This window comes from Cucumis melo, chromosome 4 (assembly GCF_025177605.1).
Source record: "Cucumis melo cultivar AY chromosome 4, USDA_Cmelo_AY_1.0, whole genome shotgun sequence".
In the NCBI taxonomy this organism is placed as follows: Eukaryota; Viridiplantae; Streptophyta; class Magnoliopsida; order Cucurbitales; family Cucurbitaceae; genus Cucumis; species Cucumis melo.
In genome coordinates, this window is record NC_066860.1 from 8,061,790 (window position 1) to 8,074,407 (window position 12,618).

General features: G+C 34.1%; 1 protein-coding gene across 1 annotated transcript; it reads right to left on the reverse strand.

Annotated features, from left to right (window-relative positions):
• Positions 1-11,442: 11,442 nt before the first annotated feature.
• On the reverse strand, positions 11,443-12,360 carry LOC103495053 (uncharacterized). Its single transcript, XM_008456477.2, has one exon. The coding sequence runs from the start codon at positions 12,358-12,360 to the stop codon at positions 11,443-11,445; it is 918 nt and encodes a 305-aa protein (XP_008454699.2).
• Between the last annotated feature and the right edge of the window lie 258 nt (positions 12,361-12,618).

Genomic DNA, 12,618 nt, shown 5'->3' on the forward strand with positions numbered 1-12,618 from the left:
CGATGATTGTGTTTTATGGTGGACAATTGGAATCACAATGAGAGATATGAGAATTATGTGATTACTAAGAATTAGTGGATGGAGAGATAAAGCACCACATGGTTAAAAGAGGCAAAATGTCATTATCTTCTATATTATCTTAACTCTATCGCTAATATCATACAAAATCATCAAATTGTGCACTACATTTTCAAATCATCAAGTATGAGAGTCTATCTATTATAATGAGAGTCTAGCAACAATTTCTAATTTTGTTTAAAATTAATTAAATATAATAACAATAATAACAATAGTTTTAGTAATTAATCAAAATATTTACAAAATATAGAAAACTTTTATATTCTTTCCATGACAGATAACATTGATAGTAATAGAAGCTAATAGAAGTCTATCAATATTTATCAATATCGTCTATCATATTGATATATTCGAAAAAAAAATTTATACTCGTAGAAATTTTTTCGAAATTTTTGTCATATACAATAATTTTCTATAAGTAAATATATTTTCACAATTTGTAAAGAAAAGCGATTGTAAATGACAAAACTACTATAAATATTTACAAATATAGTAAAATTTAAGATTGTATAAATCAAAGGCACTAATAGATACTAATAATCTTCTATCAATTTTTTTTAATGTCACTAATAGGCACGGATAGAAATTTGTATAGTTCAATTTTGTTATATTTGAAGATGCCTCATTTTATAAATGAATATTAGTAGATACTATTAAGAGAAAAGAAAAATCAACCAAATTTTAAATTAATTGATAATACATGATTAAAATTAGGTTAATTTACATAAACGTAACGGAACTCAAAAATATTTACGACCCACGTAACAAAAAACAAAAAACAAAAAACTCATGAAATCGGTAAAATATTTTCATATATAATTTTCAGATTTTTCCTCATTGTTTAAAAGATCTACATGATCTTGTATCTTGACCTAAACAATAGTAGATTATTTGTTTAGAAGAAAATTACTCGCGCGCGCGTGTGGTCGATTAATTACGTGTTGATTAGGATATTTTTTGTAGGTCTGTAAACTTTTTTCGTTTTCATAATTATATTTTACGACTTAATTATATTTTTTAAAAACCCCCCTTAAAATTAAATACATGGACAAAAAAATCTTTTAACCAAAAAAAATGAAACAAGAATTATGCACTACATTTGCACAAATTAAAGGTTGGTGGTAGACTTTGACTTTCTTACCAAGATTACCATTTTGAACCTATCACCCACACCTACCCACCCACTCACACAATCATTCCCCATTTTGGTCATCAAAGTACAATGGATGAAGTATTGATTTAGGGTTGTTTGGAAAACTATTTGCACTATAGGTACTTCCAAAAACTCTTTATAAAAATATCACCAATTTTAACCATAAATCTACTCAAACAAATAATTTCAAACTAATTTTAGAAAACAGAAGTAACTCATTATTTTTAGTCAATAAGTTGTTTTAGTTTTGTTTGGCCAAATGCAACAATATTCCTAGTTAATTCCTCTGCACAAGTTTAAATTTGTAGGTTTCCTTCTAGCTGGGTTTGGAATAATGTAAGTGAAATGGAAACCAAAAAGAAAAAAGAAAAAGAAAAAAAATGACTCTCCTTTTAGGAATAATTTTGTAAGTACCTATTTTTTGTTTAGGTAATTAGTTTTTGAAACAACCCTAATTCTATTCTTTATCCCAAATATAACGCATTAGCCCTTTCTTTTTCATTTTACTATTTTAATTGCTTAATTAGATGTATATTTTTAGCTTGTATACAATTGCAACGTTTCATTTGCACAACTGTGTTGGCAATCTTTATACCGTGCAACAATTGTCAAATGACTTATTTACAAATTGCTTCAAAATGTCTATCACAACGCTTCAATATGTAGAAGTTGAATGAGAGGAAGCACCGGATGGAGGAGTGAAAGAGAGAGGGCACGACTGTGCGAGATGACAGCGAATGGAGGAGCCAATGAGAGGAAGCACTGGAGGAGGGCACAATGGAGGAAGGTCAGGGTTATGGGTTATTAGTTGTTACAATTTAAAACAAAGTATGTTATGGGTAAAATTAGTTGTTACAATTTAAAACAAAGTAGCCAAATGAAATTTTATAAACTCAAAACTCCTGGCTAAAAGTCTAACCATTAAAATTAGAAACTCAATAAAAGAATCAAATATCAGGATAAAAAAAATAGTATTTACTTCTGTATAGTTACATATAAATGCAGAGAGTGATCCAAAGAAACCTTTCAAACGAATACTTTGTCATATATATATATATATATATATATATACACATATTCTCTTTTAATTTTAATTTCATATATTTTCATATATTATTTTTAATTTATTAACAAAGGGAACACAAACATTGAAAAAAATGTAATATCAAAATAAAAGTTAATTTACATAAATGATAGAAAACCCAAAAATATTTATGGTCCGTGTAATAAAAAACAAAAATCCGTCAAGGGGGTAAAATATTTTTATAATTTTCATATTTGCTCTTGAATATTGCGAATGATTCGTCACTTTTCTTTCTTCTTCTTCTTTGTGATTTATTCATCTTCTCTTTCAGATTTCTTCATCTCTTCTTCCATATTTTCTTTCTTCTAATGATTTATTCTTTTGTTTAAATCTTCTATTTGATCTTCATCATTTTTTACAAGATTTTATGAAACTACTTCATCTTCCTCATATTCAAGAATATCAAGATCGTTTAAATATCATCTCGCATGATCTAAATGATCGTTTACTATTGTTAACACGAACGTTTACAATGGTCAACACGATCGTTTAAATTTGAAGCATTTTTTCCATTGTTTAAAACGAACTACACGATCGTGTTGGCATGATCCAAACGGTCGTTTAGCATGGTTAACACGATAGTTTGATTTGAAGTTTTTAGCAATCAGTTACATTGGACTATATGATCGCTTACTATAATCAACACGATCATTTGTCATGGTCAACATGATCGTTTGTCATGGTTACACAATTATTTAGTATGGTTAACACGATCGTTTAAATTTAAAGCCTTTTTTTCCATCGTTAAAAAGAACTACATAATCGTGTATTATTGTAAGGACTCAACTCTTTATATTAAGTCGAGGTCATTAATAATTAAAAGATAAATAAAATTTCTTTAATTAAAGTAGAAAATAAAACAAAAACCTTAAATTACTCAATAAAAATCATAAACAAATGTATATAGAAATAAAATTTTCAAAAAATAAAATCATAACTCGGGTCTTATCTAGTTTTAAAAGGAGAAAAATAAAAAGAAAATACATAAATACTGAAATCTGAATAAATAACATAAGGTGGAAGCAAAAGTGTTCCCTATGGCTCGCCACGGTCACTTCTTGTCATTCGTCAGCTTCCCTCTACCTTTACCTCTACCTCTGCCTGTAAAATTCAACAAGAAAGAGTGTGTATAAAAATATACTCAGTAAGGGACCTATTACTAGTCCCGCTAAGTACCTGTTAACTTCCTATTAGTGTCCCTTAAACTGGCACGTTCTCAAACACGTGAAACCTTTAATCCCGTAGAAACATATTTGATCTTTTGTAAACCCAAAGGAACACCTAGGACAAACTGGTCTTTAGTGTACCCGAAGAAAACACTAAGACAATTGGGCTATGAGTGGCCTCGTTAAATCACTCATAATCATGTCTATGTCATACTAGATTGGTGATCCCATCAGACTACACAGTCATAAAAAAGTGGTGATCCCAAGGGCATCCATGTGGGTACGACTCTAATAGATAAATATAACAGTATACCCTATCCATAGCATGAACATATCATCACATCATTGTAAACATATCATAAGTATCACTCATAGCATTCGTATTCAAATATTATCATCATAAACATATCTCAATCGAATCTATCAGCAATCATAATCATGGAATAATCCTGATTACCAATCACCACACACATGATCACATTACGCATACCAGCTACATCAAAGCATAACGAAAGGATTTCATGCAAGCTCTCACTTCAATACGAAGGTCTAGTAGGAGAATCTTTTACCTGGAGATTAGTTAAAACCAAAATTATCTTAACCGTCACGGTCAAGCTTTCCAACAGGCAAGTCCTATTCAACAAGGGAACCAAATAACTAAAAATTAAAAAAAAAAAAAGTTAATTAACCGCCGCTTAAGAATAAAAATCCAATTGTTTCAACTTACCCAAAGTTAAGGTTGAATTCAGTTTACCCTTAACTGGAAAAGTTCCACAACTCACTTCCAATCCTTTAAGAAAAATAATTCAATTTAATCCAACATTAAATTATTTAGGGTCCAACTAATTCTTGCTTGGGCACTAATCAAAACCCAATGCAAAAATATAGGTGAAAAGAGCAGAAAATTAAGCTTAGCGGCTTAAATGGCTTGAAAGATAGGGATCAACTCGCTAAGGGAGGGAAAACGGCTCGGGTAGGTGGGTCACATGCGCAAGGCGGCTTGCATGCGCAGGGGCGAGTTGGCTGGAGTTGCATACGACTCAACTCCAATAGGCGCGTCGCGTGGGTCGGCTCGGTAAAGGCGCGAAGGATGGCTTGGGTATGGCTGGCGCGGGAAGCCTTACGCACGGGTTTGGGTAGGGATGGTGGCTAACAAGGCTACTGACGATAGAGAAAAACGGTGGATGGCTAACGTGGCTGGGCTTCGACGACGATGCACGAAACGACTTTAGACGAGCGGCTTGTTGCCAATTCGTGGCTGGGAGTGGCTCGGCTTGCGATGACTAACGAAACATGAATGGTTAGCTGACAACGCTGCTGCACGGTAGACGACGACGCAATGTGAACGATTGTGATGTGCGAATGCTCGACAAAATGATGCAGCTATCGAATGGAGGCGAAAGACATGCACGGCGAAGGTTGGTAAAAAAAGATAGAGGCGGGGGCGACAGATTGATGGAGATTGAGATTAGGGTTTTTTTTTTAGGGTTAGGGTTTTCTTGTGATGAGGAAGAAGAATATGAATAAGGTTCCCACGTTTTCCAAGGCTATTTAATAATAGTAAATTATTATTCTTATTCTTTTTCTTTTCCTTCTTTTCCCAAATAAATCAACCATATCTTCTCTCACTTCATTTAAAATCCATCAAATCCCCTTTTTAAATCAATTATTCTCCCTCTCTCCAATTGCATCAACGTTTTCTCTAAAAACAGACTACCATTCTTAAATAATTATATTATCCTCATATTATAATTATTTTAACTTCACAATCAATTAATTATACAATCAAATATATAATTAATCAAATTTCCACAATTATGTAACACCCAAAAATTCAGATTTCAACTGAAGATACTTACAAATAAATTACCTTAAATTTAGGGCGTTACAATCTTCCCTCCTTTGAGAAACTTTCGTCCTCGAAAGTTTTAATCGACGAACAGCTCGGGGTGTTGGACTCTCATGTCATCCTTCCTCTCCCATATGACCTTTTCAACTCCATGGTTTCACCAAAGAACTTTGACCAGTGCAATTCCTCTATTACGAAGCATCTTGAGCTCTCTTACCAAAATCTCAACGGGTTGCTCCTCATAGCTCAAATTCTCATTGATGTGCAATGGCTCAAAGTTAACTACATGTGTCGGGTCTACGACATACTTCCTTAGCATAGAGACATGGAATACATCATGAACTGTAGAAAACACTAAAGGCAACACCAAACGATAAGCTATGGGGCCAATCCGCTCAAGTATCTCAAATGGCCCTACAAAACATAGACTTAGCTTCCCCTTCTTCTCGAACCTCAAAACACCCTTCATAGGTGCTACCTTCAGAAAAACCATGTCTCCCACATCAAACTCTAGATTCTTACGTCGTTCATCAGCATAACTCTTCTGTCTACTCTGTATTGTCAATATACGAGCTCTAATCTTCTATATGGCTGCATTGGTGATCTAAAATAACTCAGGGCCTAACATTCTCTACTCACCAATCTCACCCCAACATACAGAAGATCGACAACACCTACCATACAGAGCCTCAAACGGTGTCATGCCAATGGTAGCCTAATAGCTGTTATTATATGCGAACTCCATCAAATGCAAATGAGAGTCCCAACTCCTTGAAAACTCTAATACACAAGCTCACAGCATATCTTCCAAAATCTGGTTCAGCCTCTCTGTTTGGCCATCAGTCTGAGGATGAAAGGTTGTGTTGAAATCTAACCTCGTGCCCAATGCAAGCTAAAGTCCTTTCCAGAACATTGAAGTGAAACGAGCATCTCTATAAAAAATAATAGATACGGGCACTCCATGCAATCTTACTATCTCAATCATGTATAATTGTACCCACCTACTAGTAGTGTAAGTGGATTTCCCTGGAATAAAGTGAGCTGACTTTGTGAGCCTGTCAACAACAACCTAAATCACCTTATAACCCGTCAGAGTTCTAGGCAGTCCTGTTATGAAGTCCATAGACACACTCTCTCACTTCTACCCTGGCACACTCAAGGGTTGCAACAAACCTGTCGGTCTCTGCCTTGGTGCCTTCACTTGCTGGCATACCAAGCATCTACTAACAAAGTCTGACACTTCTCTATTCATATTTTGCCATTAGTACACTCGCTTTAAGTCCTCGTACATCTTCGTACTTCAAGAATGCATAGAAAATAGGAAACTATGGGCCTCAGTCAAAAGTTCAGTCTTAACTACACTATCGCCTGGGATGCATAAGCACCTCTTAAACATAAGATCATCGTCAGAGGACATGGAGAACTCCTCACCCTGTCCTGCTTGGACCAAGCGACGTTTCTTAACCAAATAGGGATCATTTAGCTGAGCACGACAGACGATGACGCAGCACGAACGATTGTGACGTACGGACGCTCGACAAAATGATACGGCTGTCAAACGGAGGCGGAGGAAGTGTGCGGCGGAGGTTGGTCGAAAAAGATGGAGGCGACAGCAGCGGGTTGATGGAGATTGAGATTAGGTTTTTTTTTCTTAGGGTTAGGGTTTTCTTGTGATGAGGAAGAGGAAGATGAATACGGTTCCCACGTTTTTCAAGGCTATTTAATAATAATAAATTATTATTATTATTATTCTTTTTCTTTTCCTTCTTTTCCCAAATAAACCAACCATATCGTCTCTCACTTCATTTAAAACCCATCAAATCTTCCTTTTAAATCAATTATTCTCCCTCTCTCCAATCACATTAACTTTTTCTCTAAAAAAAAACTACCATTCTTAAATAATTATATTATCCTCATACTATAATTATTTTAACTTCACAATCAATTAATTATACAATCAAATATATAATTAATCAAGTTTTCACAATTAAGTAACACCAAATATTCAAATTTTAACTTAAGATAATTACAAATAAATTACCTTAAATTTGGGGCGTTACAATTATGACCTAAAAAATAGTAGATCACTCATTTAAACTGTAATACACGATCGTTTAGAAGAAGATTACTTGCACGCGCGTATGACCAATTAATCGCGTGTTGACTGAGGTATTTTTGGTATTTTTCATTGTAGGTCTATGAGCTTTTTTCTTTTTCAAAATATTACCGATTTGTTATATTTTTGAAAAATTCCATTCATTATAAACTTTTAGTCTATCTCCATTAACTTTGAAGATTTCTCTTATGTCAAAACTTTTAATATCAACTGCATAAAAAGGAAAAATGTTAGTGATAATAAAAGGGCCGGTCCATTTAGATTTCAACTGACTGAGCATGTGTTTGATAGTGGAGTTGAAAAGAACCTTTTGTCCAACATAGAGGTTCTTTCTTAGAAGCTTACTATCACACAAACGTTTTGTTTTCTCTTTATAAATTTAAGAGTTCTCATAATTAAGCTTCTAGCCTTAAGTCTTCAAGCTCTTGAAGATCTTGCAATCTTCCCTCATCGACTATATAGTTAAAGACATATTACATTGCTTGACAACCCAATAGGCTTTATGCTTAATCTCAACTGGAGGTGGCATGATGTATCATAGAGAAGTTTGAACGAGGTAATGTCACTTGGACTCTTGTAAACAATCCAGTATGCCCATAAAGATATTGTTCAAGCGAAAGACTCTAATCCTTCTTTTTGTGGTTGATGATCTTTTCTAATATGCTCTTAACTTCTCTATTTGAAATCTCAGGTTGCCTTTCATTTGAGGGTGATAAGAAGTTAAGCCACGGTATTTCATACCATACTTCCTCATTAGAACCTCAAAAGTTCAGTTGAAAAAATGGGTACCTTGATCACTAATATTTTCCCTTGCCATTCTAAACCTAGAAAAAAATGTTAGAAACGAGAAATCCTAACATGTACAGCAAAGGAACAATTACATTACAGGAGAAAAGGTATATGATAGCTCACTAAAAACGCTATTGTAGATATTTTATAGCATTTTATCAAAAGTCGTGATAGCCCACGTTATTAAAAGTCTAGATTTTTTATAGCATTTTATAAAAGTTATAAAAAGTATGCATTTTGATAGCGTTTTGGAAAGGTTATAAAAACAACTTGTTAATAGCGTATTCTTCTATTTATGTGATTTATGATAGCATTTTTTTAATGCTATGAAAAACGTTTTAGAGCAAGTTTAAAAAGTTGTTGATTGTTTATAATAACATTTTTTAACAAATATAAAAGTTATCATACCTTTAAATGAAAGCTATAATAATGTAGTATTTTCACATATTTTATCTATATTGTACTTTTTTAAATATCATTATTCAATTCCCAACATCAACATATAATATCCATGCCAGTTATGTGAATGAAATCCATTTAAAAGGCTATTGTTCATATCTCATACATTGTTAGCTAATAAAATGTCAAATAACAAAAAATGATCCTTATAATATAGAAAGAGTCGTACCATCAAAATGTTATTTATGTTATTTTCATAAAAGATTCGTATTGTCCTATACAAATATTATTTATGCGATTAAGTATTCTCACAAAAGATAGTCACTGATATCATTCAACTCAATACAATGATCAACCTACCATCCGTTGTTACAAAATTTGTCAGAATATATAAATCTAAATAATTGAAGCTTGTTGTGTCTTGATGAGATGACATTCTTAGGCTTTGTACAATTTCTCTTTTATCGACCTACAAAAAACATTTATGAGCAAAATCTAAATGAATAATTAAGTTTTATACATAAAGATTTTAGTTGAAAAAACTATTTAGAAGTTAACAATCAAAGAATGTATATACTAAGTTTTCACTTCCTAAACTTTTTTAATAATACACAACTCATACATTTCTAAAGGCAAAACATCAACTAATGAAAACATCTTTAAATGTTTCCTTTACCAGAACCCCCTCCAAATCATAAAGTAACACATACTCAACAAATTTTAGTTCAAGAAACACAAACTTACTTAAAGAAGCTTGAAACTCAATAACTTGGATGAACTTGGCTTTAAATACAAGCTTGGATTCCACAATCTAAACCAAAATACAAAAATGTCAAGTTAAAATGGATTCACATAACAACATTTTATCAAATAGCCTAAGCGATACATATACAGTTGGAAAATTATACCTCAATAACACATAAGCGTGCCTTGTGCCACTCACATTTAACTTGAATATGCAATCTTTGTCCTTGCCAATCAAGAATAATAAATCAAATTTTTAATCTCTCTATCTAAATTGTTCCACTCTAGAATAATCTACAAACATCGTAAGGATTAACGAGATGGGAAACTTTTAATTCCTCATCACAAACCAAATGCTTAAGGTATAAGTCTATGAGCAACAGTATAACAAGAAGTGTCTAAATTTTAAAACACCATCTAGAGATGCAATTCATACCTTGAAAATCAAATAGGGTAAAAGATAATTAAAGCAAGCTAGTATTCGAATTGGAAGATAGAGTTCTCCTATCCTAACCAACATCATTTTCATTCATCGGTGTTTGAAAAAACAGTGAGATAATTAATTAAGTCTTCAGTTAATACTAAAGCTAATAACAGTTGTAATAGCTAGAGGGATAGCAGAAGAGAATAACACATGAAACTTTGTTAACCCAGTTCGGCTAATATTGCCTACGTCTGGAGAGCTGCGTACAGTTCTGATGAGTAATCTTTATTAATATTCACTTGAGTTAATACACATCGATACAACATATGGTACTCTGTTCAATAATATAACTTAATAACATGCATCTTGACATCAGACTCCTGGCTCCCCCTGAATTACTTATATTCACGATGTCTAGCTTCAGGCTCCCCCTGAACACATGAGTGAATATCTTGGGCAACGTCTTTAGATCCCTCTAAAGATCCTCGTGATCATACCAATCACTTGTTTCGTCTATTAGTCATCAATTATTGTTACTACGATCAACATGATGACCTCATAGACATAAGATCATTGTACCTTTGGAACCCAGTAGCTTCTACGGACGACCCTGACGTGAAAGATCTTCTTCAACTTGTGTTTATTTTGTTTTTTTTGTCACACGCATAACAACTACGTAACGTCCTATTTATACACATATATAATATATGTATAAATCTTCTTTTCTCAACAAGATTTCTAGAATAGTGGGAAATCTTTTATCTCTTAAATATCTCATCTTTTAATTCATTAATCAAAGATATTTAGTCAAAGATATTCCATAAAATCTTTTAGACAAACACTCCAACAAACTCCCCCTTTTGTCTAAAAAGAATTTCTTTTATGGTTCAACTGTGTCGCACATTCGAGTGATAACAATGTGTCATAAACCACAGACTTCAGCACTGATGAAATCATTTCTTAAAATACGAACAAAATGTTCGATCAAAATGTTTTCAATTTCTTTAGTAATAAAAAAACCAATAAAACAACTTCTATTACTAAAAGACAAACAGTGCACAGAGTAACCAATCTTCAACCGAACAAAAAAACAACAAAAATAACAAAACCAGCAACAATATCAGTCTGTACTGTCAGCACCTTCACCATCACCACCAACTCCCCCTTTGAACTAGAAAAAATACATCATTCAACACTAGGATCCCCTCGACTTGAGGATGGAGCAAAAGTCTTCAGATGACAAATAAGAGAATCGATTTCCAAACGCCGTTTAGACATCAGACCAATGGCAGTAAATAACGAACTAGACTCGGCTGTAAGAGAATTAATAATTCTGAAAGCCAACTCCTTATCAACAAAGAACCCATCAGTAGCTTCATCCCAGTCCGTCGTATCAAACAATCAAGACCCTCGAGATGGATGCACATCATGATCTATGTCAGGTACAAGACTGCCCTGAAAGAGTCTGTAGCTCAGTGTTAATGTCTTAGGATCAGGGCCAGGTGCATCCAAGGTGGTTAATACAGCAGCATTTAAGTGTAGTAGTAAGTCAGAAAAGAACCTTGGTAGAGCAATCGGAAGCTTAACCCCAAATGATCCAACATGCCTTAACAGTTGATTATAGATAAATGCACCAGCGTCTACCCTGTCATCATTGTAGATGCGATACAAGAATGTGCCCAACGAGCAGAAACACTAGAGGCATGGGATGAAGGAAACCAATTGGCAATACCAATCTTATGCAATATGGCATACTTAACACTTAGCACAACAGCAGGTATACCATTCACAGGCCACGAGGATAATGTCACTCTAGACAATTCAGAGGCCAAAACATCAGTTGACGAGGATGATGGAGAAAAGTTAATGGAAACAACATTTCCCAGAAAACCATTTATCATAGTAGGAGAAATTGTAAATTTAAAGCCCCTAATATGAACCGTCAGATAATCCGGGCTACTTGGGTCATTGACATTAGTTGGCAAATTAACTATAAATTCTCTAATAAGTTGAGGATAAAACGGGTACACGTCCGAAATAGTTTTAGACAATCTAGCCTTCTCAATCAGATTCATAATGCTCACACATGAATGATGTTTGTCTGAAATATTTACCTCGTCTGCTATCCTCCGTTGCACAACAAACTTCCAACGATGTATGTTTTCTTCAAGATGAAATGATATACCATCAATTGGGACTGATGGAATATTGAGAGGAATTTTCTTTCTACCAGCTTTGGTGGTAATGTTTCGTCGAATTTGTTGACCTTTCTTCCTAGCTGGCTTTAGTTCTGTAGGAACTGATGAAGGTTCTTGTTGAGCACCCGGATCGACAGTATCAGCAACAGGGACTTCGTCATTATAATCACCAGGGGCAACAGGCTCAACACCGTCGTCATTATCAAAAGGGGTTTCTTCACTTCGAGCGTCAGTTCCTCTTTCAGGTATGCTCGATGCAGTAGGCAGAGCAGCATGTGAATCAAACAGAGCAGCAATGTCCGGAATAGGAGACTGAATTGGAGAAGAATAAAGCGATGGTCCTAATTCTACAGAAGACATTTAATGAAGACCAGGGGTTGGGACGAACACACCCTCAGACGAAAAACTCTCTTGAGTGTGATCAGACACGACATGATCAGCAGCTTTTTTAGGAACAACATCAGGTGCAGTAACCTTTTTCACTAATCGGGCCAGAGGAACGTCATCTAGGTCATCTACGTCCATATCAGAAAGATGAGCCTCAGATACAGTTGGTGCAGTTTCGGCATCCTTCATAACATTCCCAGGAACTATTTCTTCGTGCACCGATTTAGTCGA